Source organism: Gopherus evgoodei, chromosome 20 (assembly GCF_007399415.2).
Source record: "Gopherus evgoodei ecotype Sinaloan lineage chromosome 20, rGopEvg1_v1.p, whole genome shotgun sequence".
Taxonomy (NCBI): Eukaryota; Metazoa; Chordata; order Testudines; family Testudinidae; genus Gopherus; species Gopherus evgoodei.
Window position 1 is genome coordinate 1,106,097 of NC_044341.1, and position 25,522 is coordinate 1,131,618.

General features: G+C 49.0%; 2 protein-coding genes and 1 long non-coding RNA gene across 4 annotated transcripts; 1 reads left to right on the plus strand and 2 right to left on the minus strand.

The window, feature by feature from the left end:
* Nucleotides 1–1,971: 1,971 nt before the first annotated feature.
* On the minus strand, nt 1,972–5,670 carry LOC115637618. Its single transcript, XR_003997308.1, has 4 exons — nt 5,597–5,670; nt 3,292–3,457; nt 2,596–2,715; nt 1,972–2,229 (listed from the first exon to the last, which is right to left on the minus strand). It is a non-coding gene; the product is annotated as an uncharacterized LOC115637618 (long non-coding RNA).
* Nucleotides 5,671–5,718: 48 nt separating this feature from the next.
* Nucleotides 5,719–11,323, plus strand: YRDC (yrdC N6-threonylcarbamoyltransferase domain containing). Its single transcript, XM_030539365.1, has 6 exons — nt 5,719–5,863; nt 6,329–6,524; nt 7,584–7,698; nt 9,043–9,162; nt 9,651–9,793; nt 10,169–11,323. Exons 1-6 carry the CDS (start codon nt 5,719–5,721, stop codon nt 10,236–10,238), a joined length of 789 nt encoding a protein of 262 aa, XP_030395225.1. The 3' UTR covers nt 10,239–11,323.
* A 1,065-nt stretch (nt 11,324–12,388) lies between these two features.
* On the minus strand, nt 12,389–19,607 carry MANEAL (mannosidase endo-alpha like). 2 transcript variants are annotated; one of them, XM_030538953.1, is made up of 5 exons: nt 18,663–19,607; nt 15,284–15,393; nt 14,748–14,824; nt 13,356–13,946; nt 12,389–12,579 (listed from the first exon to the last, which is right to left on the minus strand). In XM_030538953.1, the coding sequence occupies exons 1-5, from the start codon at nt 19,126–19,128 to the stop codon at nt 12,570–12,572; spliced, it is 1,254 nt and encodes a 417-aa protein (XP_030394813.1). In that variant the 5' UTR covers nt 19,129–19,607; the 3' UTR covers nt 12,389–12,569. The 2 variants fall into 2 exon arrangements, with proteins under 2 accessions (XP_030394813.1, XP_030394812.1); XM_030538952.1 differs by having other exon boundaries at nt 12,389–13,946; nt 18,663–19,489.
* Nucleotides 19,608–25,522: the final 5,915 nt, after the last annotated feature.

Consider the following 25,522-nt stretch of genomic DNA (forward strand, 5'->3'; position numbering starts at 1 on the left):
GGAGTTCAGGGTATGGGAGGGGACTCCGGGTTGTGGTGGGAGAGTGAGGACTCTGGCTGGGGATGAGGAGTTTGGGGTATAAGAGGGTGCTTTGGGCTGGGACTGAGGGTTTTGGAGGGTGAGAGGGGGGATCAGGGCTGGGGCAGGGGGTTGGCGTGCAGGAGGTGGTGCAGGCTCCAGCTGGGGCATTGGTGTGCAGGAGGGATCAAGGGGTTTGGAGCATGGGAGGGGGATCAGGGCTAGGTCATGGGGAGAGGCTTAGGTGCAGGCTCTGGGCAGCACATAGCTCAAGCAACTCCCAGAAGCAGTGGCATATCCCTTCTCTGGCTCCTATGTGGAGGTGTGGCCAGGTGGCCCTGCAGGCTGCCCTATCTGCAGGCACTGCCCCTGCAACTCCCATTGGAGCGCATAGGAGGAGGAGAACGGCTGCTTCCGCGAGCTGCATCGAGCAGCCCCCAACCCTGCTCCCTGACTGGAGTGCTGGAGCTTGAGAGCCAACTTAAACCGGCTGGCGGGTCAGATCCAGCCTGCAGGCTGCCCACCCCTGCTCTAGACTATGGGCTATTAGTAAGGATTGAGGAAGAAAGAGTAGGAAAGGCTTCTCTGCCCAGCCTTGGCATTATCTATCTTATGTACTTATTCTGTACGTCCATTTCTGTAGCAGCTGAGCTCCCACCAACCTGGGGAGGTGCTTGTGATTTGACAGGTACAGAGGCTGGGACTTACTGAAGGCTACCCAGGAAGTCTGTGGTGGTGCATGGACTTCAACCCAGGTCTCCCCAGTCATAGGCTAGTGTCCTAACCACTGTACTATGCTGCTACCTAGCCTGCCACCCCTTTGTAACTGTCAGCTAGCAGTGACTGCAGGCAGTGACCCAGGGATAAGGTCCTAAAGGCATTGCATGTTAATTAAAACCCCCAAATAGGTGAGAGCCTGGCTCATTCACAGGGAGTGGCCTCTCAAAAATGATCCAGAAGCTGCCAAAAGAGGGCACCTATTCACTTTAGAGGCAGGGGAATCAGTAATGGCTGCTGGCCTCTGAACAAGTTCCTGGTGAGCCAATTTAAGGCCCCAGGGTTTCCTAAGGCCCCTAATAATTTAGGGCTGAAGTGTTTGGGCAAGTCTCTCCTACGCAGCAGGGCTGACCACATTCTGCCCTCTTATACTGTCAGTGGTCTAGGATTTGTGTTATGGGAGCATAAAGGAACTCTGCTCCAGGATTGAGACCCCATTGTGCTTGACACACAAAATGAAGAGAGAATCAAGCTCTTCAGGACAGGGACCAAGTCCAGGATGATGAGAAAATAGCTGGATTCAACAAACAGATGGGGGAGGACAAGGCCTGGGCGATGATCAGACTTGAGGTACAAAGCAGTGGTAGAGCACACCAACTGCTACACTCAAGGTTCATCTCACTCCAGCCAGAGCCACAGCCCTGCCTTTCCAGGAGCATAACTCTCGAGGGGCAGTATGAAGCTCCAAGTGAGTCAATTCTTCCAGGACTATTTTAGGGACCCTCTTTCACCCAGTCTCAGACTGAAGTAAATCAAAGCATATTGGTCCTGGCAGCAGCTCCCTCAAACTCCTAAACTGAAATGGCTAGTATCAAACCGGGGCAGCTGGGAAGCAGGAACCAGAAGCTGCTGGGCTTCTGCATCTCCTCCATCCCCCAAAGAAGCCTGACTCATGGAGCAGAAAGCAGCAGCAGTTTGACCTGCTGTCAAAGACATCACTGCTCCATGGTAGTAATCCTCCCCCCTTCAAAATACAGATAGGACCATACCTAGGAATGAGGGGGAAGGAATTTACAAGCTGGAGGCATCCTCTGCTGAAGGTTATGAAGGACACAGATCAGCAGGACAGAGGGTGAGATGCAGCCTCTGCTCCTGTGCACTGATAGGAGCTGGGCTTGTCAGACTGTTTCTTTTCCTGGGGCATGAACTTGTGACAGGCTGCAGCTTTTTCAGAGCTAGAGCAAACAGTTGTGTCATTTATTTCTACACAATGAGACTGAGAGTGCAGGTCACAGCAACATGCACTTACACACACCAAACACATGTAAAGAGTTCAGGGAATAGAGGGCAAGTATATTTTGTAGGGAACAGCCAAGGAGAGTTGTAGTGGCTTCCTCCATCAATAGCCCTCAGGTGAGCTGCTCATTAAGCATTTCAGGAATGCTTGTTCTCCTCTTGCACAGGCAAGGAGCTGCCCTCTGTTCTGGCAGGTGCCTAGCAAATAAACACACGTGCATCAGTCCAATAACTCCCAGGAGCGCTTTAACACAGAATTTAAGGATGCCATAGACCTCACAGCACTAGGGTCAAGATGCTGCTTTCCAGAGCTCATAACATTTTCTAATGAACTTAGTAATTGAAGAAAAAAAATGGAGCAACACCCACCCTTCCCCCACCCCCAGTCTTGCCATTCATGTGGCGAAACAGCCTGTGGAAACCAGGGCACCCTACAGGAGTTGCTTCATCTTGAGCAGACCAGTTGTGTGATGTTAAGGGCTTTTCTTTTGTTGGTCCCCTTTACAGAAACCTTGTCATGGCCCTGCTGCTGCAAGGAAAGTGGGGAAGATCACAATACTCAACACAGAGAGCGGCCTGAAGACTGGTGATTTCTGCCATCAGCTCGTCGCAGCTGGCAATGTTTGCCAGGAGGTGCTGCTGCCGGACCTCAAGAGATCGTAACAGGGTTCTCACACCTTCAACCTACAGAGGAGAGGAGAGGAGATGAGTCACCACAATACGTTCTCCAGGGCCTGGGGTAGAGTAACCAGGGACCCCTCTGGGCTCTCTGTCATCCAGAGCCAGTGAGGGCCTTGCAATCTGCACCAGGCCTGGCAAACAGCATCATCTCCCTGGCAACTGCCTGCAGTGCCCAGAAGTCTTCCTGTAAAATCCACATGACTGGAGCAGTTACATTAGTTACACTTGGTCTTGAACATGAAAATTGAATCAGTGTTGCAATAAACCCTCTGGAGAGGGCAGCAGCTGAGCCATGCACAGGGCTTGTCCTCACCACTGAGTTAATTCAAGTGTTGCCTCTAACCTGAATTGTGTCTACACACACAACCCCTTAACTCAAGCATGGTGGTGAGCTTGAGCTAGCTCAGTCTCTTTCTTTGAGTCGATGTTAAAATGCTGCTTTATGGCTTTGACAAAGTCTGGAGACAAACAGCACATAGAAATCTGAGTTATTCTTACATGTAAGCCTAACCTCATCCCTACCACCAGCCTCCATCTCCTCATGCCATAAACCAGACCCATTCATACAGCCATACAAACCAGCGACTCAGTGTCTGGGGGCTGCTCAGCATCCTGTTTCATAGCTTCCTTTGCATCCATTGCCAAGCTAGAGTTGAGAGCAGATCGTTTTAATCTTATGATCAGGACAGTTAGGAGTGGGAGATGACATCCAATATCACCAAGTTCTTGGAGTGGATAAGTAACACTGAAAAAAAAAATCAGTTATAAGGGGTTTTTCTCCCCTGCTCCCAATCACAAATTAAAAACCCAGGGTGGTGCTGGAGCAGGTCCTGTTAACTAGAAGATGAGAACTAATCTCTTTAGCCTCTCTGAGTCAATTGCTACCACCTGTTTTCCTTGAAACCTCAGCTTGTTCCATTTCAAAACAGGCCACACCTCTAATTATTTCTTGTTCTTAAGGCTTCAAGCAAAACTATAGTCTTTGTAAGAAATCTGGTTTTGCTTTCCTTCGTCCAGGCTTTGCTAAATTATTTCCTACAGGTCTTTGTTCTTTGCTGTCAGCTGTAGTAAAATCAAAGGTCCCTATGGTGAGTGCCAGAAGAGAAAGTGGCACCCATCTTGATGTGTAATCTCCAAAGACAGCACGGCACCAGTTTGGGACAACAGTTACTTGATAAAGCAAGGTAGGACTTTTGTGACTGGTACTATGAGATTAAATGGAGCTGTCACAGGAGCCTTTGGATCATGATGAATAATTTCTGTACTTGTATAATGACAAGAGAGATTTGGAAGTGCACTAAGCAAAGGTGGCTTAATGTTTGAACTTAGCAGGGCAGGGAAAAAAGAGGCTGGAACTACATATTACCTTCTCAAGAACTTCAGAAAAAGCAGATCTGAAAGGCATGATGGCTTGGTGCATTCACCAGAAAAAGGCAGCACTCAGCTGTGCAAATCAAGCACTGTGGAAACCAGAGCCATGGATGGGTGTTAACCAGAGAGTGGGCTGGGGAATGCAGGTCTAGCAGAGTAGACAAGAACTACACTCTGGGGTGGTGTGCCCCACCCCCAACCTGCACTGCCACCCCACGGTGAACTCTTTGGCATGGTAAGGGGATAGTGTATCTCCATGGCTGTCTACCTGCTCTGTTTTCTCTTGTATGAACAGCACAGGGTGCAAAGAACAATTCATTCACCTGCCTCACATACTGTGACAACCTGGGAATGTTCTGTAATAGTTGTATGAATGATGTGCTGGGCAGTGACTTACTTGACTAGAGCTTGCAATCCAGTGGATGCAAAGAGGTTAAAAAGGTGCTCTTGGGGCAGAGCAGGAGACATGAGGAGTGAGTGTGTGTCACTAACTAACTGTCTGAGTTGGTACAACTGGGTCATTAAAAGACTGGCTGAAACCGACCCATATCAGTGGAGGGTCTGGAAAGACAAGGGGAGCCCCCACTCTGCAACCATAGACACATCCATGAGACGCTACGGCAAGCAGAACACATGATCACAGCATGGGTCTAGAGAAGAACAGGGGGCCAAAAGATGATGAGAGGCTAGGACAAAAACTGGCCTTGGGTGAGACACAGGGCTCTCAGCTGGGACTGAAAGACAAAGAGACAAGGTCCAGGGAGAAAGCTGAAATGGATTCCAAAGCAGCTTAGCTGGCTGATTGCACTGTCTTGGCCAGAATGGACTATGTCTTCATCTTTGCTTCTCTCTGCTAACCCAAGGATTTGCCAGTGATGTGTTCCAGTTGACTAATAAACCCTACTCCTTTTTGGAAAGGCAGCCAGAGTTCACTGCACATACTTGCTGAAGTGCACTGGTCCCTGAAGAGTGTAAAGTTTCTGACCAGGAGTCTATCTCAGCTGACTTATTGGGCAGAGCTCAGGGTGTGAAGCAGGAATGCTGAAGTCCAGGCAGTCAGACTCGAAGGCAGTGAGGCCTCATGGCCTACCCCAAAGAGAGTGAGACCTCCTGGGGGTCTGGCACACTGAAAGGATTCCTCTGAGGGCCTGTTGAAAAGCTGGGGGTTGGCATAGATCCTATGGCTCTCTGACACAGATGCAATAAGTAAATTCCATGAGTTTCTTCTGCAAGAATTTTATTGCCATAAAGCACCAGGGTTGTTCTAAATTCAGTGCCCATCTGTGTTTTACTAGGCCCCACTCCCCTCCCAGAGCTGGGGAGAGAACCCAGGAGTCCTGGCTCCCAGCCCCCCTGCTCCGACCCACCAGCCCCCACTCCCCTCCCAGAGCCGGGGAGAGAACCCAGGAGTCCTGGCTCCCAGCCCCCCTGCTCCGACCCACCAGCCCCCACTCCCCTCCCAGAGCCGGGGAGAGAACCCAGGAGTCCTGGCTCCCAGCCCCGCCCCTCTAACCATTAGGCCCCGCTCCCCTCCCAGAGCCAGGGCAGCGCCTGCAGTTGGAGGGGCCTGTCTCTTTAAGAAGGGGCGTGACCGGAATAACGTCATCGCGGCTCTTCCTTGCGGAAGTTCCTTCCATGCGGAGTGCGCGCGGGGCGGCGCTGGCTGGCTGGGCCCGGGCGGCGGAGGGGACCCTGGGGGGGGCCGGGGCGCTGCGGAGCCTTCACCGCCCGCTGCCTCTGCCCGGGCCCGGGCGCAGCGCGGCGCAGCGCGACCCGCGGGGTGAGTCGGGGCGGGGCGGGGCCGGGCCGGGCCGGGGGGGGATCCGGGCGGGGGCTGGAGGCGGGGATCCGGGCGGGGATCGGGGCCGGGGAGGCCGGGCCGGGCCGGAGGGGGGGATCGGGGCGGGGGGCGTGGCGGGGATCGGGGCCGGGGGCCCGGTGTGTTATCGCGGCCTGGGCGGCTCGTCTCTGCAGAGCGGCGGGAGCCCCCAGGAGCCCGGGCCGGGCGGTGCCTTCACTGGATCCGCATCCGCTCGGTGGCTCCGCGGCGCCCAGCTGCACCCGCGGCAAAGGCGAGCGAGCGCCTGCCCGGGACCCCCCGGCCCGGGCCGGACGGGGCAGGAGGTGAGACGGGGCGGAGCCGGGCGCCTGCCCGGGACCCCCCGGGCCGGGCCGGACGGGGCAGGAGGTGAGACGGGGCGGAGCCGGGCGCCCCCCGCGATCTAACGCTGTGGCTGCCCGACAGGCTGGCAGGAGACCCTCGGTGCCGCCGTGACCGCGCTGCGGGAGGGCGGCCTGGTAGCGGTCCCGACCGACACCGTCTACGGGATCGCCTGTCTGGCCCAGAGTTCTCGGGCGGTCCGAAAGATCTACAGTCTGAAAGGGCGTAATGGGGGCAAACCGCTGGCGATCTGCCTGGGAGATGTGGAGCATATTTACAGGTGAGCATGTGCCTGGCTGGGACAGGTGCGCCCCCCCCCCCCCCGCACTGCAGGGAGTCTGTCACCGAAGTGTCACTTGATCATTTATAAATAGCTTTTGTGAAACCATCAGAAATAACAGCACTGTGAACATCACAGGGGGAAGTTGTTTTTAAGCAAGTTTTCTTTTGCAGCCCTTGAGCACTTTCCAGGTAGCTGTAGTTGCCTTTGTTTTCATGAGTGGTGTATAACAAAAGCAAAAGTGAATTGGATTAATTTGACATCATGGTTGATGCTGAGAGAAATGCAAGCAGCTTCAATCACAAGCGTAAATGGAATGCTCAGAATTCAGTTTTAATATCTAACCAAGGGGTAGGCAGCCTATGGCACGTAGGCCGAAGGTGGCACGTAACGTGATTTTCAGTGGCGCTCACGCTGCCCAGGTCCTGGTCACTGGTCCGGGGGGCTCTGCATTTTAATTTACTATTAAATGAAGCTTCTTAAACATTTTAAACACGTTATTTACTTTACATACAACAATAGTTTAGTTATATATTATAGACTTGTAGAAAGATACCTTCTAAAAACATTAACATTATTACTGGCACGTGAAACTTTAAATCAGAGTGAATAAATGAAGACTCGGCACAGCACTTCTGAAAGGTTTCCAACCCCTAGTCTACCATGTTGGTGACACTGGGAAAAAGATGAGTTTGCAATATAGATTTTAAGTTGTCTCCTCTCTAAACATCTCAAATCTGTGTCCAGCACAAGTTTACAGTAGAGCAGGTACCTTGTGCCGTATATTGAAACGGGGACAGATGTACCTAGAGAGCCCAGGGAAGGGAAATTCCCTCAGCGAAGGTCTGGGACTGCTAAAATTCTCACTGAGTGGTGCTTTGGTCAGGGAGGGCCAGTCTGTTTTTGTTGCATTTTGCTACCTGCCTCAACTGTGCAGTAGCAAAGATGTAAAAATTCAGGGAGGGAGTGGTGGTAGCTGGGAGCGTGGCAGCACTCCCAGTGATGGCTAGTCTCTTGTGACTGTATCTTACAGCAGTTACATCTCAACATACTTTATAGGTACTGCCATGTCAATGTGCCAGAAGAGCTGCTCCAGGACCTCCTCCCAGGACCTGTGACCTTGGTATTGCAACGCTCAGAAGGACTCAATAAAGACCTGAACCCTTTCACGTCGGTAAGTCTTTGGGACATGACATATCTCTGCTGTTTGACAGGTGACAATCTTCTCCTTTGTGTATAGTTCCTTGGCCTTCCCACTGGCGTTTGTTGTGTGTTCATGGCATTCAGCATTGATTGACATCTTCTTGAGGCTAGGTCCTGCCCTGTCAATAACGAACATGAGCTAAGATGGATATATTTGTAGGTGTCCTGTCTGAATGTGATATAGCTCATAGTTTTTGATGTGTTGGGTGCTTACCTCAAGACCACTTATGAAGCTGGTAGAAAGACTGATCCTTCCTTTTTTGTGGTCCAAACTTTATACTGTGGGCCACATCCAGAAATAGAATTCCAGATTCTAGAATCAGATCACTTGTTTTAACGGATTTAGAATGTACCCATTAAGGTGTTAATGGGAGCTAAGAAGTAATAAAATTGGAAAGAGTTTCTAGCACTTGACTCCCAGTGTCAACATCAATATTCGTAACAGAACATTGGAATCAGCAGCTGAGGGTGTTGCTGTCCAGCTCAGAAACTCCCTCAGTAGGGCCACAGGCTGTCCATAGTTCAGACCCCCGGCTTAGTTCTCTCCCTGACAATCTGAAGATCAGAAGTTGAACTTCAGTGACATATCAAGGCAGATGTGCCCCCAGACAGTTTTGAAATGGTATGTGGTCCCCTGTCCCTCTTCCCTACCCCCATCTCAAGGAGGAGACTGGCAGTGGCTTTGCTGTACTCTGTATGTGTGCTCAGACCCTTGGGCCAGTGCAGCAGTAAAGAGACCCCCCCCTTGGAGTGGGAGATGCCAGCTGCACTGACCATAGGGAGGCGGGGCTGTAGAGACCCAGAAGCCACTACCTCCCCTTCCAGCCATGCCTGAGACAGCAGCATGGCAGCCCAGTGGCCAGGGACCTACCAACCACACAGGAGGTAACAGGCTGGGGCGCCCTTAGTACCTCCCAGTGGGAGAGCCCCTGCCAGAGACCTGGCACTGTGGACTGGCAGGAAACTGGAGGCCCTGGTACTTTCCCAAGCCTCCTGCAGGAGGGGGGAAGCTAGAGCCCTTATGGGCTTTCCACTGTGGGGCTGAATGGTACCAGCTCCCCCTGCGCTGTCTGGGTTATGCCCTGCCCTGGCATAACTGAAAATTAAGTGTCCGGGGCAGCAGCTAGATGGAATCATTATGTGGGCCAAATCCAGCCCTCAGGCTGCCAGTCGGACCACACTTCTTTGAGTCAACAGGGCTTCATATGCGTAATGTGATATGTGGTTGACCTGTAGCTCTGTGCCTATTGCCTGTAAATGCATCCTCTCTTTGGCTGTTGCATATGAACACAACTCTCTTTTTTTTCTCTTGTAGTTGGTTGGCGTTCGTATTCCAAATCATGCTTTTATTAGGGAGTTGGCACAGGCTTGCTCAGGACCACTGGCTTTAACGAGTGCTAACATCAGTACTCGGGCGAGCACACTGACTGTCTCGGTAAGGCTGTTTTGTCACTGGGGAGAACTGCTGAGATAGGAGCGGGGAGAAGCTACTAACTTGTTTGTACAGTAAGCCCCAGGGCCTTTCCCACGGTGCTTGTTCCTCATCCTGAACCACGCTGTTTCTGCTACAAACCCGCTTCAGGATAGACTACAGATCCCTGCTGCTGGGCTGGGAGTCTCCCTAAAGACTGCGGAAGGGCAGAGTTTAAAATGCAGACTATTTAAAGGCTTCCTGTGTAAACATGATTATGCAGCAAATGGTCCTGAACTTGAGAATCCTTAGAGGGCACTTGTAGCTCCTAAAATAGTGAAAGTTTGTGTTCCGATGTCTATGGCATGTTCAGATCAGAAGCTCAGAGAAAGGAATGTCTTCCCTGACACTGGAGTCCTTCAGAGCTTCACTTGTGGTATCTATTTAAAAACTAAAACAAAAACCCCTCAAAAGTTTGGTTGGCTGAACCCAATTTTCCCTTCTTGCCTCAGGAATTCCAAGACCTCTGGCCTCAGTTATCCTTGGTCATTGATGGAGGTGCAATTGGAGATATCCGGAGTCCAGAGTGTCGTCTGGGGTCAACTGTGGTCGACTTGTCTGTATCTGGGAAATATACCATTATTCGGCCTGGCTGGTAAGCACTCTTTGCTGACCATAGCTGCAGCTTTCACTTTGAGTAAAACAAAATGCAACTGAAAGTTAAAACATGGGGCTTGTTTTGCCCATTTCCCTACAGTGGTTCGTGTATAATGTTGTCAAAGTGCAGCATTCTCTAACTCCCGACTAACTCTGGCCTGCCCAGAGATGCTGAAAATCAACAGATACTAGGTTCAGCAGGATATAACTTGCTAGTTCATAGTATACCTCTTTTTCACTGCTGGGCTGAAGATGACCTTGCTCAGCTGGTTCTCGTATTTTCGTTTAACTGCACAATTCAAAACTGTGGAACCGAGTCCTGCAAGTGGGAACTCCTTTCTAGTCACCACTCCACTTGCCTTTATTTCCATAGTGCACTGACACCGACAGTTGAAATCCTGGGGAAGAAATATGGCTTGACATCAGAACCTTCTTGTTCGTGAGATACCAAACTCTGGAAGCTGTGCAGTCGGTAAAAGTGGGCACCATGTGTCCGTCTCTTCAGGAAGCCAGTGTCCATGGCCTCGTTTAATAAGGTCAATGGTTGTATCAGTCCTCATGTCTCACCCTGGGTTACCATACAAGGGATCATTTGCCTTGCGCAATGGGGTTTACTAGGATTTGAAATAAACAAATGTCTGTTTGCGATATCTTGGCAAACTGCTGCTCTGGCATGGGACAGAGGATAGTGTTTTACTGAAATACCTGTGTACAGCACTTGGGTTTGATTCAGATTTAAAGGCGACTGATTGCTGCTTTGACTTAAAAACACACCACAGTGTGTGGTGTTTTGTTTTTCTTCTGTTTTACTTAGAAATATCAGGAATGCACAGTCTCCTCTTGCTTTGTTTTGCAGGAGTGAGCTTTGTCTCCTTTAGTAAAGAGAATCCTTCTTCCACCTGTCTGTTTGACTTAAATAGCAGAGCAACTGAAAGGAAAATGGCTTTTTATTTTGGCATAATCAGTTTCTCATGATGCCATAATCTTACTGTTCTCCAGCAAAAAGTAGTGACTCTAGACCTGATATTTCTAACGGTGCCAAACAGGAGAAACTTTTCAGCTGCTTTTTAGTTATCAGAAAAGCATCTCTTTTGCAAGTCATCTAAGTTTTATTTTAAGTGATGGTTGCTAATCCTAATACTAGACTAAATTATTCCTTTTTTTTCCTTGTAAAAGGAGACAGGACAGATCCTAAAGTGCAGTCTTTTGAGTCCCTCATGAACTGTTCCCTTCATCACCCATGAAGTTGTTGCTTTCTCTACTTAGCTGACCCGCGGACAAGGATCGGTCTGTAGTTTTTATAAATCTTAATTCAGTGAGATTGTTAGAACAGGAGGAGGCCAAAAGGGTCTGAGCCAGTATTTATTCTTCTGGGAACACTAAAGTGAAATTAATCTGTTCATGGAGATATTTACTAGTGTTTAAAAACTGGTGACCAAACTGTTTGTTTTTGAAACAATTCTGTTATAAATGGTTAGATTTAAGATGTTTGTGTTTGTGCCATTAAAGTGTGAATTTTGTACATACACTGTTACCTTTGGAGGTGGTGGCTTTTCATCTTTCTAAGACTAATCTCTGTGCAGCCTACAAGTCTCTCTTCGTAGAGATGAGGGTTTGACTAGCAACTACCCTGCTAAACAAGGCCCATCATGCAGCAAGGCATGGAGCAGCTGGACTCTTACCAAATTTTGAAAAAGATGAATGAGGGCTTTAGAACCCAGATGCTATTGTGAGTGAGAGACAACCATGGGGAGAGGTTTTTGCTTATTCCACTTTTGCACTAAATGGGGTGTACTCTGGTACCATGCACACAACTTTTGCATCAGGAGCTCTTTATATAAGATTCCTTTTTGATTGTCAGGTCATTAAAGTGGAAATATGGACAAAGTGCTGAGCAGGAATACAAAAGAATAGTGCAAGTATGGAGGGACAGAATTGCAAGGATAAGGGACAGAAGGAGTTACACCTGGTAAGGGATATAAAAGGTAATAAGCAGAGGTTCTATGAGCATCATGAGTTTAAATACAAAGATGGGTGTATTTGAGTACCTAGTATTAAATAGGATATTAGTATAATAGGCATCATAGAAAGGTGGTGGAATGATGATATTCAATGGGACATGGTAATACCAGGGTACAAAATCTATATACACAGAGTAGGTTATGAAAGAAAACAGGGATTCATACAAAAAATTGTAAATGAGTCAAACTCTGCCATGGAATCTCTTTGGATAGAAATTCCATGCGTGACTAGTAAGAGTGTAGAAGTAGGAACACACCACTGACCACGGGAGCAGGCTGGTGCCAGTGATTGTGCAATGTGCAGAGGCTATAAAAAAATAATAATGGGCCCCAGCAAGTCTAATACTAGCCCCGGCACTCCCATTAAGATGGGGTCCAGAACAGTGGGACTAGATGACCTTCTGAGCTCCTTTACAGCCCTACACATCTATGATTAATACTTTTCTTTACCTAGAGTGATATGCTAAATAGATTTTCAGTCATTTGCATTAAACAGAGAAAAATGAAACCACTAGTACTTTAACTGTGCAGCAAAAGTCAGAATTTGTATAAATTAAGCACTAACTTCAAGCTAAAGCTGCCACATCTCACTTTATTGATAAAAAGACAAGTACAAATGAGTTCTTACAACAAATTTAGAAGGACCTGGATGTACTGTAGTTACAAAAAAGGGTATTTATTCTATAGTGATGTAACTTTTGTCTCGTAGAACATTAGTGTTTTCAGTTGCATTTTATTGCAAGTGGTTGCACTTCATTTGATTCTAGAGGGGAGATAAAATGAAGTTAAGGCTAAGTTCTGAACATGTGAAACACTAAAGCATTTAGGACAGATCATTTCAGTTCATTGGTTGCCAATAGGTTACATTCCAGCTCTAATAATTTTTACTTATTTGGATGCAGTGGCTCACTGAGACCACACAAAGGGTAGTTAACTGTGTGGTTTTGTTTCTTCTACAATAAACAATTTTGAGGCACAATTAACTCTTTGCTTTGATCAGCTAATAATGGAAGTGCAGTCAGAGCTGCTAGTGGAGTGTAATCAGCAGGCAACTGGTGAAGGGCATAGAATAAAATGCATGCTGGGGGTAGGAGCCCAGCTAATATCTAAAATACTACACTGAAGATATGCACTGTAAGAAAAACCGATCTCTTGCTCAGTCATTCCCTGGCCTGGTCATTTACAGATCAGTTCCGCTCCAGAAGGGCTTTAAAAGGGAAATCTGTACCAAACTCACAGCAGCAATGGACCAGACTGCTGCTTAGAGACCCCTCTGCTCACTAACATTTCCTCCTGTGAGTGTGGAGTTCGTGCTCAAACCAGCTTTAGGGCTGTTCATGGAGCCAACTGAACAAACCCACCAGCCCTGACCAGAGACTGTGACCCATAAGATGCTTTTCCCAACTGCTCCTTAAGCACCTGTCCCCACAACTGATTGTGACCTTTTTCATAAAGCAAAGACAGGTTGGCTGAAGGCTTCCTGTGCAGAATTATCACATCAGCCATTGCTCCTTCTCCTTGCTGAAGTGTTCTGCCCACCTGCGGGTCAGCTCCAGATACATGTTGGGCTGATGAGGCAGGTAGTCCAGATACAGGCGTGTTAATGTCTTCTTGGGCACTGCTTTCTCGATCTGAGTGCCTTCATGCCATTCGTTGAAGGAAGTGATGGAGACTATCTCCGGCCTCACCATGAGTGCAGCCTGCAGAGCCGTTTCATAATATTTTCCATTGACTCTGTTGCGAGTGTTGTGGTTGTTCCATGGGCGGATACTAGTATCAATGTAGCCTGGGCCAACGCTGGGAATGAACATAAGGTTGTTTGAGTCACAGAAGGCTTTGATAACTTTCCAGTTCTGGTGGGATGAGCCAAAAGAGAAGCCATTGGATGCAAAATATGTGTACATGCCATCGTATCCTGCGGAGAGAATATCATGCTTGTGTCCTTCTTCCACTAGCAGTGCTATGAACACTGCATCGTATGGGGTATTGCGGAGGGAGTGAGAGCCTGACTGGGTGAAGAGGTTGGCCCAGGATTCAGGGGGTGTCAGGTAAGAATCATAAATGTAAAATAATGGGAGGCTCCGTCCTGTACTGGTCTTGTACTTATAAAAAGCTGCATGTGCTCCATACCTACAGAGAAAGCACAGACCATTTCAGTGAGTGATAGGAGCCTGGGGAGCAAGCCCCATGCTGACTAGCAGGCAAGTATGCCCATTACAAGGCAAATGCAGCCTGAAGCCCAGCTCAACTGCATGCCTTGGTTGTTTCAGTTTAGGCCTTTGCATGCTCCCTGTGTCACCATTTACCAGAATGGTTCAGCTGCATTGCCCATGGTTAGACCGACAAAGGGGAGGATGTTGCACTGGACTGATCAACATTTCAGACCCGCTTTACCACGCTGAGGGAATGGCTGGAGGAACAGGAGGGCTTTGTTGCATTCCCTGAGAGACTCCATCAGACTAACTTATACTTGAGACAGATGGCAGTCACGATCACCATCGACATGCCAATAAATGCCCTGTGGACATGTGCCCACTTACAAACTGGCGAGAGATCCACAATGGATGGGAATAGCTTTTGGTTACTACCTGGCTCGCCTGCATTCCAGTTAGTGACCCACAGTGAAACACTCTTTATTCCCCAGCATTTAAATCTTATTTTCTTGTTAACATCTCTGAAATGGCCTTTTCTAGAGACTCGGGGGCTAATATACTCACTTTACAAGGGTTGCTGAGGATCACATATAGGTAAAGAGCAATTTACAAGCCTTTGTGTGATGCTGTTGAATGTCTCTGCTACAGCATCCTGTGGCATAACTTGCTCGCTCTGTATCTGAACTAAGTAAGATATGGTTGGCCTGACACTATATCTTAGCACAGAGTTGGGCCTGAAATATGTGCTTATGGCAGCTACCAAAAGGCAAGCACTTACTTGTCTATGATGTATTTAATGTTCTCATGCACAGTGTGGTCATCGCGCCCTTTGTACGGCTGGATGTGGAAAGCAACCTTCAAAATAAATCATGGAGACATGGTGACAGCAATCTTACAGCACATGCTTTCCTGGTGACAGTAAGTCCTAGACCCTTTGAAGAGGTCACAGTGTCCACCCAGAAGCTGCCTAGGCAGCCCCCTTGCAGGAAACAGACTATGGGTCTAGTCCATCATAACAGGGCATGTAACCTATCCCTGAGAGCTGGTGCAGGAATGGTTTTTATAGTAGCTTTGCCCAAATTAGTTTTAATATTTGTGAGAACAAGCTGTAAATCCCTTTCATGAAGTGATGCTAGTTTGTGCTCAGCTGTTGCAAAATAAAGACTCCCCACTGCCTCCCATAATGAGCAGTTAAAAATAATACAAAGCAACAGACTGCAGAGCAGGCTCCTGCTGAAGAAGCACAGCAGCAATTCCTGGTTAATTTGAGCAATTAGTTTAGTAGCTTCAAACAACAAGAGAGAGCAGCCTTACCTTTATGGCATATCTGTGTGCGGCATCCAGGATAAATGGCACAAGACTGTCTGATGGTTCCCCGTTGTCATCTGCCAGGCCAGGTGGGTACCAAGACAATACCAGGACTCCTGCAAAAAGATGCAGAAGGATATCAGGACCAAGCAAATGCACTGATTTTTAAATCCTGCCTTCTGCCTCTCCCATGCAACACCAGAACTTAAAACTTATTTCTAGTCATTCTAACAATTGCACGGAGTCCTCTAAGCTTAGCTGTCAAAGCAGCTAAACCTCAGATTTAGGCAGGAAACCCCTTAAAATAGGAGAGTCTGAACCACCAGCTCTACCCAGCCTGGATCCTCTTGTTTTGATAGCCAGGTGCAGGGAGATGGTTATAATTGTCTTCAAGCACTTGCAGTATGTCAGCACGATTAGGTATAATTAGTAGCAGGGTAACAACTTGAGAATTCCTCAAGATGAAGTTAAATTCTCAATAGCAACATCAATGGCAGAGTGCTACAGGAGGAGCAGTTTTAAGTGCCTTAGCTAGTGCATAGTGAAAAGACACTAGTCTGTATTAATAAAAAGTTCCAGTTTAGTTATGTGGAAGATCAGCAGCATAGGTATTTTAAATCCGGTTATACCACAAAGATACCGCATTTGGAAAGGAAAGGGTTAATTGACAGAACACCAGTAAACACTGCACCTTGACCTTTCTCAAAGGAAAAGCATCTGGCTCTAAAGGAGGTTTTTGTCCCTGTAATTTAATAATGGAGCTGTCCACCACCTGGGGTGCTGAAATGTCATCTGTGCTTAACAGTCCCAAGCTAGCAAGCTGCTTCTCGGGTGATGGTTGGAGAACTATTAGACTGAATCCTGGGCAAACAAAGCCACTTTAATACCAGGCCACAATTAGGATTAACTGCCACAAACTGACTTCCTATTGCTCACTCTTTGATTAATGATACCATAAAAGTCATTAACTAACTCACTCAATTCTCAGTGAAATGGAGCCAATTTTGATATTAATGATAGTTTGTTTTGATCTGCTTCACACAATCTTCCTGCTGTGATTTCACCTGATCTTGAAAGCAGGCTGGCTGGGCTGGAGTGGGCCAGTACTTGGATGGGAAATCCAAAAAAACACACACTCAGTGCTACATGAGGAAGTGCTGGTGGCAGAGAGAATGTACAACTAATTCAGGCCCATCCTAGGGAGCAGGAGGCTGCCACATCCCAAACAAAGGTCCTGAACTCTTAGAATCAAAGTCTCATGAGAGCTGGGACGTTTGCCCCATTCAAGAGTCAGCTTTGGCAATTTACAGCATTTGTTTAATTTTGGAATTCACTTGTCCTGTGTGATCCTGTATAGCACAGACATTTGAATGAGCTGATCTCTGTGGTACCAGTGCTAATGAGGCTGTTCAATACAGTACATAATTGCTCTGCTCTATTTAAACTGCTACACAGCAAAATAGGCAAGTTAAAAAGAAAACACTTAGCCTTTAAGGCAAGCACAGAATAACCCTAACCTATCAGTACTATTTTCATTCCAGCAACACCTTCTGGCAGTCTTAAATAACTTTCTTTCCCTGTGTTTTGAAGGCAAAAGGCATAGTTTGCCAATTTTTAAAAGTCAAGTTTGAATAGCTTTGCTACAAGCTGCATTTTTGATCAGGTTTAACCAGTGCTTTCTAAGTCATCGTGTAGAAGTTTTACTCTGGTTTGTAGAATGAAAGTTTCTCAGATCCTTGCACTCAGCCAAAGGCCCTTTTAATGTCCTGGGGTCTGTAACTATGCATCCCCGTCCTGCAAACACTCACCTGCTTAACCTCAGTCATGCCCTCTTAACTTCACTGTGAGTGCTCACATGAGTAAAATTAAGCATAGATGCTAGGACTGGAAGGGACCTCGAGAGGTCATCGAGTCCAGTCCCCTGCCCTCATGGCAGGACCAAATACTGTCTAGACCATCCCTGATAGACATTTATCTAACCTACTTTTAAATATCTCCAGAGATGGAGATTCCACAGCCTCCCTAGGCAATTTATTCCAGTATTTTAACCACCCTGACAGTTAGGAACTTTTTCCTAATGTCCAACCTAAACCTCCCTTGCTGCAGTTTAAGCCCATTGCTTCTTGTTCTATCATTAGAGGCTAAGTTGAACAAGTCTTCTCCCTCCTCCTGATGACACCCTTTTAGATACCTGAAAACTGCTATCATGTCCCCTCTCAGTCTTCTCTTTTCCAAACTAAACAAACCCAATTCCTTCAGCCTTCCTTCATAGGTCATGTTCTCTAGACCTTTAATCATTCTTGTTGCTTTTCTCTGGACCCTTTCCAATTTCTCCACATCTTTCTAGAAATGTGGTGCCCAGAACTGGACACAATACTCCAGTTGAGGCCTGACAAGTGCAGAGTATTGGAAGAATGACTTCTCGTGTCTTGCTCACAACACACCTGTTAATGCATCCCAGAATCATGTTTGCTTTTTTTGCAACAGTATCACACTGTTGACTCATATTAAGCTTGTGGTCCACTATAACCCCTAGATCCCTTTCTGCCGTACTTCTTCCTAGACAGTTTCTTCCCATTCTGTATGTATGAAACTGATTGTTCCTTCCAAAGTGGAGCACTTTGCATTTGTCTTTGTAAAACTCCATCCTGTTTACCTCAGACCATGTCTCCAATTTGTCCAGACCATTTTGAATTGTAACCCTGTCCTCCAAAGCAGTTGCAATCCCTCCCAGTTTGGTATCATCTGCAAACTTAATAAGCGTACTTTCTATGCCAATATCTAAGTCGTTGATGAAGATATTGAACACAGCCAGTCCCATGCAGGTAAGTATTTGGAGAAACACTAAAAGGTACATTTCCCTTGACATTCAGGCTAAATTTGCCTTTAATTTATTCCCATTATTCCTACTGCAACTGCTTTGTCCTGTACCACTCTCAATGTCTCCTCTCCCACCTTGGTGCTTACATCCTTGTTAACTTAACCCCCTTGTCACCATCTGGCCTTCACCATGGGTTAAAGGTATAAAGCAACTGAGTCTTTGTCAGGAAACTTCACTGTGGATGAAAATTCAAATATATACACCTGAACACAAAGTTGTGATGCTATCCTCTCCGAATTGGGGTTAAAGCAGTTTGAGTTATTTTTCCAGTATTTTAAAAATATTATCATGTTTACCCCGATGGATTTAAAGTCTAATGCTCAGCTCCAGCAAGTAGTCTGCATCTGCAACACCACTGGCTTCACTGGGGTGCTGCATGGATGCAGAGGCTCACCTGCACAGGTCAGCTTGTAGGACTGGGGCCTCGTTTGGTACCCAACATCTATGAAAGTGTTAGGGTGCACTGATGAGACAATGATGAAACTTATGTCAGGGCATCCTTACCAATTGCTGCTGCTCTCAGCTGGTTCATGTGCTCCTCCAGCACTTCAGGGTCCCTGGAGCTGTAAGGTCCCAGCTCAGGGTAGAAGCTAGAGCCAATGTCTTCTGGGGGGCTGTGCCGCCCTTTGGGGTAGCTGGCGGATATCTTGGGGTCCCAGTGTGGCACCATGACATGGTCCCAGTGCAGGTACTTTCCTTCGAAGTGGGTGTTCCCGTACCACATGTAGTAGAAGATGTGCAGGTCGTAGTACACGGGTGGCGTTGGTGCCTTGGCGTCACTGCTGGTAGCTGCCTGAGGCCGGGAGATGGCCTCATGGGAGACAGAGCGCCTCTCCCCTCGCTCTGCGATGGGCGCCAGGTCTGAGAAGCCGTCAGAGGGTTTCAGAGTCCGTAGGCCCATCATGGTGCCAAAGATGAAGAGGGTGAAGAGGAAGAGGGCAATGCAGGCTCTGCGCCTCAGCCGGGCCATGGCACCAGGGGAGGGGGCAGGGCTGGCAGCCAGCCCCCGGCTAGCGGACGGGCTGGGGCCAGCGCTGGCCAGTGGCTGTGCCCGTAAGAGGGGTCTGGGTGCGTGTCGGTCGTTTGGTCACGAGGGTTGGACGGGGGGCGTGTGGCAGGTCAGTTGGTCATGGGGGGGTGTCGGTCAGTCAGTTGGACCCAGCGAGGGAGGGGGGTTGGTTAGTTGGGTGGGCCCAGTGGGGGGGTGTCGGTGTCCGTCAGTCGCCCCTCGGGTGGGTCGGTCGGTCACAGGGGGGTGCGGCAGGGTTGGTTGGTCACGGAGGGGGCAGCGGGGGTCAGAGTCGGGTGGGCCTGGGGGGGAGAGCGGTCGGTCACGGCGGGGGGGGGCCGATTGGTCACCAGGAGGAGAGGGTGTTGGTCGGTCACGGGGGGCGGGGGGTGTCAGGGTCCCTCGGTCGCTCCCTGGGCGGGTCGGTCAGGCCCCGGGGGGGGCGGTCAGTCACGGGGGAGGATGGGGGGCGGGCGGGGGAGTGTCGATGTCTGTCGGTCACTCCCCCGGTGGGTCGGTCGGGCCCGGAGGGGGGGGCGGGGAGGGCCGGTCAGTTACCACAGGGAGAGGGGGGGCACGGCCGGGCAGGGGGGCCGGGGCGGTAGCTCGGTCACGGGGGCGGGAGGTGGGGAGGGCCGGTCGGTCACCGGGGGGAAGAGGAGGGTCACGGCGGGGGGGGAAGAGGGTCGGTCGGTCACGTGGGGGTCGGTCACCGGCGGGAGACGGGGGGTCGGTCGGTCCCGGGGGGGTCAGTCAGTCGGGCGGGCCCGCGGGGGGTCGGTCGGTCCCGGGGGGGTCAGTCAGTCGGGCGGGCCCGCGGGGGGTCGGTCGGTCCCCGGGGTCGGTCCCGGGGGGGGTCGGACCCGGGGCTCGGCGGCCCCTGCAGAGACGCGGCGAAGCGCGGTCAGGGGAGCAGCGGCTCCCGGCCCAGCCGCAGGCACCAGGGCCCGGGCGAGGCCGCTCCACGCTCCGGCCAGCGGGGCGGCGGCTCCGCTCTGCGCTGCGGGCCCGGCTCCGAGCCGTCCGCGCCCGGCAGCGGGGGAGCTGGGGACCCCTGCTGGCTTCCGCCGGGGCTGCAGCGCCGCACTACGCCCGCCCGCGCCGTTGCGCTTTCACAGCCTGGGCGAATCCCACAGAAACGTCCCCACAGAGGGCGAAAGCGCTCCGGCCGGAATCGGTGCGGGCAGGCCCTACACACGCAGCATCAACCAGCCTGGGGCAGCCCATCCAGCGGTGCGCCGAGGAGTCCTGGAACAGTCTACATACGCCGGGGGGGAGGGGGAGAGGGCTAGAGACGCCTCCTTGCAGTGCAGAGTGAAGGGCTGTTACTCCTCCCCCTGTGGGATGGTACAGTCCCAGCAGCACCATGGAAGCGTGAGGACCTGCTCTGAATTAACTCCTTCCATGCTGCACGCCTCCCATTATTGTTCCCGGGATGGGATTGTGCTGCTGAGGGGCGGGGCTGGGTATTATTCCGGCCTGCAGGGGCGCGGTCTGTGCTTTAAACAGGGTCCGACCGTGGGCTGGATAAGCTGCCTGCTAGCACACCTGTGACCCAGGCTGAGGCCCGCTTGCTATGGCTTGGTCTGTAATGCCACCCGTTTGTGGGGTGGGATGAGAGGTCACTTTCGGGACCCTCATGTTCCTGTTTCACAGGAGCAGTAATGTTGGCAGTGTCAGTGTTAATGCAATCATCCCTGGACATCTGTGCTATGCTTTTGCTAAAATGAATGGGGCAGGTCACACCTCAGAGCTCTTGTTTCAGGCTCTCTTCAGACTCAGGCAGACATTGCTACATCGGTTATGCATCATTCATGTTACTGAAGGTTCTTTGCAAATATTATAGCTAAAGACTGTATAATGAAGATTCTGGAGCACACAATGGAACTTAGCAGAGATAGCACTTACCATATAGAAGGGCCCAGCGTAAGCGCTGCATTACTGATGCTGTTTGGGCAGCCTGTGTGGTGCATGGAGTCCCAGTGAAGCCTGCAGGGGTTTGGCATGTACAGCCAATTGCCAAACTAGGGCCCAAACCAAACTCTGCCCACACAGGTTATATCCAACCCAATCTCTTTGAGCACTGAAGACCCAATGCTGTTTCAGATTATGAGGTGCAATAGAAACCTTTTGCAAGAGATGAAGGCCTTGTCAGTCTCATTTAAACTGTCTCCTATCTCAACTCATTGATATACAAAGTGCCACACTTATTTTCTCTCTGTATTCCCTTCCTCAGAGGTGATGCCTTCTCATGCAGCAGATAACAGCCCTTTCCTCTGAAAAGTACCCTTCCCCTCCTCAGTGATGGAGTAGTGACCCCTTGACAGCTCCAGCCTAGGGAGCCTGCATTTTCCCCCAGGGCACCATAGATGGCTAGTTTGTGCTGTCTTTGAAGCTTGGGCTTTGTTCAAAAGGTTACAGTTCCAACAGCACAGAGCCCCACAACACTAATTTGTTATACTAGTTCAGTGCTGACTCAGAGTGAAGGGGGCCATGTACAGAATCCATAACACCAGTTCCTGGAGCACTGAAGCAGTCTTTGGAGGTCTCTGAGCTAAACACAGACCATGGTTGTCTTTGCTTAACTTGTGTATTCTAACAGTGATGGCGGCAGGCAGTGCCAGGTAATTCTGGGAGAGTCGTTTGATTATGAAGTGTGTGTGTGCGTGTGCATGTGTACCTAGGGTACATGCGTGCTTATGGCATGTGTGTGTCCATTGTGTAAGGAATATGGTTCTGCAATAAAAAGCTGATAAACCTCAAATATGTTCAAAGTGATTTGCTGGTATCCAATGAAGAGGGGCTTTCCAGGAGACTTTAAAATCAAGCAAGGTCTAATTTCAGGGGGAAACTTGACCCATTTCCTCTGAACACTTGGACCCTCATGGGCAGTGCCAGGTACAGAACAAGTCTCACCAGGAAGAAAGTCTGAAATGTGTTTGGTGATAGATCCCATGGCACTTGGCTCCCTAACCATACCTTTATAGTGAGATGTGTTTGCGATAAAGGGCTGATTCTGTGGAGTGCTGAGCTAGCTCTGATTGCAGTCAGTGGGACCAGAAGATGCTCATCTTGTTTCTGGAGCAAGCTCATAGCTTTGAATGATAATCATGATCTTGTTGGCCTGTGGTCTTTGGGTCCTTGAATGGCTGTGGGAGCAGAGGGAGGATCCAGTGGTGGAGAATGAAGCCTTCTGCCATTTGCACTGGAGTCTCAAGTGAAACAATTCTAAATAAACAGCTGATCAAAGATTAAATGTATTGAAGAAAAGGAAAACACGCTCCAGCAAACACTGAAATGTGACTATCAGAGCCATTAACGGGAATAACATTTTAATTGGGTGACTCTGTTATGCACAAATGTTACAGGCAATAAAACTCCTGCTAAATGGAAACTGGGTAATGAGATAAACCTGTCAAGGGAACAAATCCCCTGCAAATCTGGAGCCAGCGTTTCGCAGCTTCCCAGTAGGTTTGGCATTACTTTGCTTAATTGAGGCTGACGCTTTCTCCAAAGTGATGGAGGTTTCTGGCCGAGGTTTGATCACAGAATCTGTCCATGCAGAATGACATTCTTTATCAAGAGTTTGGCTAAATGTTAGCAAGCTGGAGTAACAGCAAGGAGTTTGTCAGCTTGCCTTTGAGAGAGCTGAATGGTTTAGAATCTAATCAGAATTCTCTCTGCCGAGGTAGAATTTAACTTTCAATCTTGATTCAGAGCTTTGGGCCTATGTATTATAAAATCATTTGCCTTCCCTCACAGGTGAAGTTAATCAAGTACTGACCGTTCCCTAAGGCATGCTCTACACCAGCAATGTATGGAAAAGCCACACCGCTGAGCCATGGTTACCGACCTAACTCCTGGTGCTGACAGCGCTTTGTTGGCAGGAGGGCTTCTCCTGTCAATGGAGCTACTGCCTCGCGGGGAGGTGGGGTGCCTAGGCCAATGGGAGAAGCTCTCCCATCGGTAGTGACTTCACCAAAGTGCTAGAGCGGCACAGCTGCACAGACAAGCCCTAGGCAAGAGGCCTTTACAAAGCTATCAAGAGGCTTCCATAGATGGCTTCTGGAATCAAAGGCACAGGCTCCTTTCCTTAAACAAAAATAAAGACGTAATCAGAATGAGCTTGGGAATCAGATGGACCCAATTAAGTTCTGTTCTGTGTCTCTATCCCTAGCAGGTCCCTTGGGTATGCAGGGTGTTATCAGCTTGGGTTAGCTGTAAAGGTGTTATCTATGGAAGGGAAAGAACATGGAACAGTAGTTTCAGGCTTGCACCAGCTAGTCAGCATTTCTGGCTGCTACCCCTTTACAGACCTGGCTGTCCCCTGCGCTTGTGGTGCAGATACACTTCCCAGTGCTGTAGGTTCATTGAACAGGAGCCAGACCAATGCTCTGGTCACTAGCAGCTGTCTGTGCTCTGAGCATGTGGCATTCATTCATGTCAGCATCATCCTAGAGGTGAATCCCTCCTTCAGTTCAATGAGGAGGACATCTAAGGAGACAAGTGTCCTCTCGATGGAAATGCTGATCTGCTTTAAGGCAGGAATTGCACAAGTGAATGCTGGTGGATGCTGGCCAGTGTGCAGTGCGCTAAGGCAAGGAAAGAGGGTGGGGACCTCTTTTCTGACCCTGCTGCAGCACCCTATGGGAGTCAATGGCCATGGTCAGTGGTTCAGCCTGCAGAGCTCCTGATGTCACTGACAGCCATTGGGTTATCCAACTCTTTAAAAACCCAACTACTAGCTGCTGCTCTCTGGCCACCCAGCTCTGAAGGCAGCGCAGAAGTAAGGGTACTAGCAATACTGTGACTTCCCTAAAATAACCTTGCAAACCCCCCTGCAACTCCCTTTTGGGTCAGGACCCCCAATTTGAGAAACACTGGGCTTCCCTGTGAAAGCTGTATAGAATATGGTAAAAGCACACAAAAGACAAGATGTCATGGTCCATGATGTGTTTTTCATGTCCATGAATTTGGTAGGGCCCTACCTATGCACCACCTAAGATTCATTTCAGCCATACAGGGTTACGTGGAACTTAGGTGATGCACAGACCTTGTAGGGCTGAAGTGGAAATTATGTGGTATTTAGGCCAATTGCTGGCCATTTAGCACTGGAGTGAATTCCGTGTGCTGCACACAAACCAAAAAGCCTCAGGTGCAAATATCTAAATGAAAAGGAAAAGAACATTTTTTAAAGCATAGACTCCTGTTCATTGAAACAAGAGTGGTGTGAGCAGATCCACATGGCTTTGCTTTTCAGTGCTTTTGAGCAGTAAGGCCTTTGCCAGCCGGATCTTTCAGTCAGCAAACTGCTCTGTTAGTGCCACAGACGTTCTTACATGCTCTAAACACATTCACGTGTGTGCTCCCTGCAGTGGGAGCAGATGCTGGTCCAGCTGGTCTCCTCGCACACAAATCTAAGTGGAAGTTAAAGAGACATGAGTTTGGGTCACATCAAAAGGCAGCATTTAACTTTCACAGGAAGGAGAGAAATAAATGTGCACAATGTTATGACATATTCAGTGCTGCCAAGACGTGTGATTTTATAGCATGTCTTGCAGTACCTGGGGCTTTTCTCAAAGTCCCAGCTTCTGAAGTAATGAGGGTCGAAGAGAATACCAGCTTTAATTTCTTTTTGTAGTAAGTTTCTAGCCCTCATGGCTGCAGAGAAAGAAAAGCTTGAACATGTGACCCGAGTGCACCCTCATACTCGGAAACCAGAAAGCGAATCAAAAGACCTCCTGCCTTTTCAATTCCCCCCCCCCCCAGTCTCATTATTTTTAAGTCAATCTCATGATTTGGGGGGCTTGACTCATAGTTTTTGAATGCTTGGGGTCGGCAGTGCTGTGTGTTTATTCATCAGCTGCCATTTGCTTGGGGCTCCTTTGGGGTGTATGTGGATTTCTCCTCCCTGCCTGACTTGCAGTTATTTGCTAGAAATGGGAAGGCCTTTTAATCTAATTTCCATCCTGCAATCTCTTCCAGGTACAGTGAGTGTGTCCCTCTGAGCCAGTTGGTTCAGCAAGTGTGACGTTACACCCCATATTCTTCATAGAAATATAGTTATGATATGAATATGGTATGACTAAGATATACTTTATGCAAGATGTCTCATGTAAGATATCATTGACAAGGTTATGATTTGCTGAATGTGATTATCCAGTTTGTGTGCATGTATCATTTCTGGGTGATAAATCACCTGATACAAAATATCACCTTGGACACTGCTGGTACTTTTCCTCTGTGGGGGGTGAGGGGGGATGGGAATCAAACAAAGGGTTCCTGCCTTAGAAAAATCCTTTTTAAGGCTGGGAAGGGGGTTAATCTGGACTCCCTTCTCCATTGCCTACCCAAA

Excerpts from the sequence above, each read along its gene's own strand:
- YRDC (XM_030539365.1), top strand. The coding sequence starts at position 5,719 with ATGCGGAGTGCGCGCGGGGCGGCGCTGGCTGGCTGGGCCCGGGCGGCG. Across the intron at positions 5,864-6,328 it reads GGCGCAGCGCGACCCGCGGG|GCTGGCAGGAGACCCTCGGT; the intron begins GTGAGTCGGGGC and ends GCTGCCCGACAG. Across the intron at positions 9,163-9,650 it reads CGAGCACACTGACTGTCTCG|GAATTCCAAGACCTCTGGCC; the intron begins GTAAGGCTGTTT and ends TTCTTGCCTCAG.
- MANEAL (XM_030538952.1), bottom strand. The coding sequence starts at position 19,128 with ATGGCCCGGCTGAGGCGCAGAGCCTGCATTGCCCTCTTCCTCTTCACC. Across the intron at positions 15,394-18,662 it reads GCTGAGAGCAGCAGCAATTG|GAGTCCTGGTATTGTCTTGG; the intron begins GTAAGGATGCCC and ends ATCTTTTTGCAG. Across the intron at positions 14,825-15,283 it reads CACACAGATATGCCATAAAG|GTTGCTTTCCACATCCAGCC; the intron begins GTAAGGCTGCTC and ends TTTATTTTGAAG.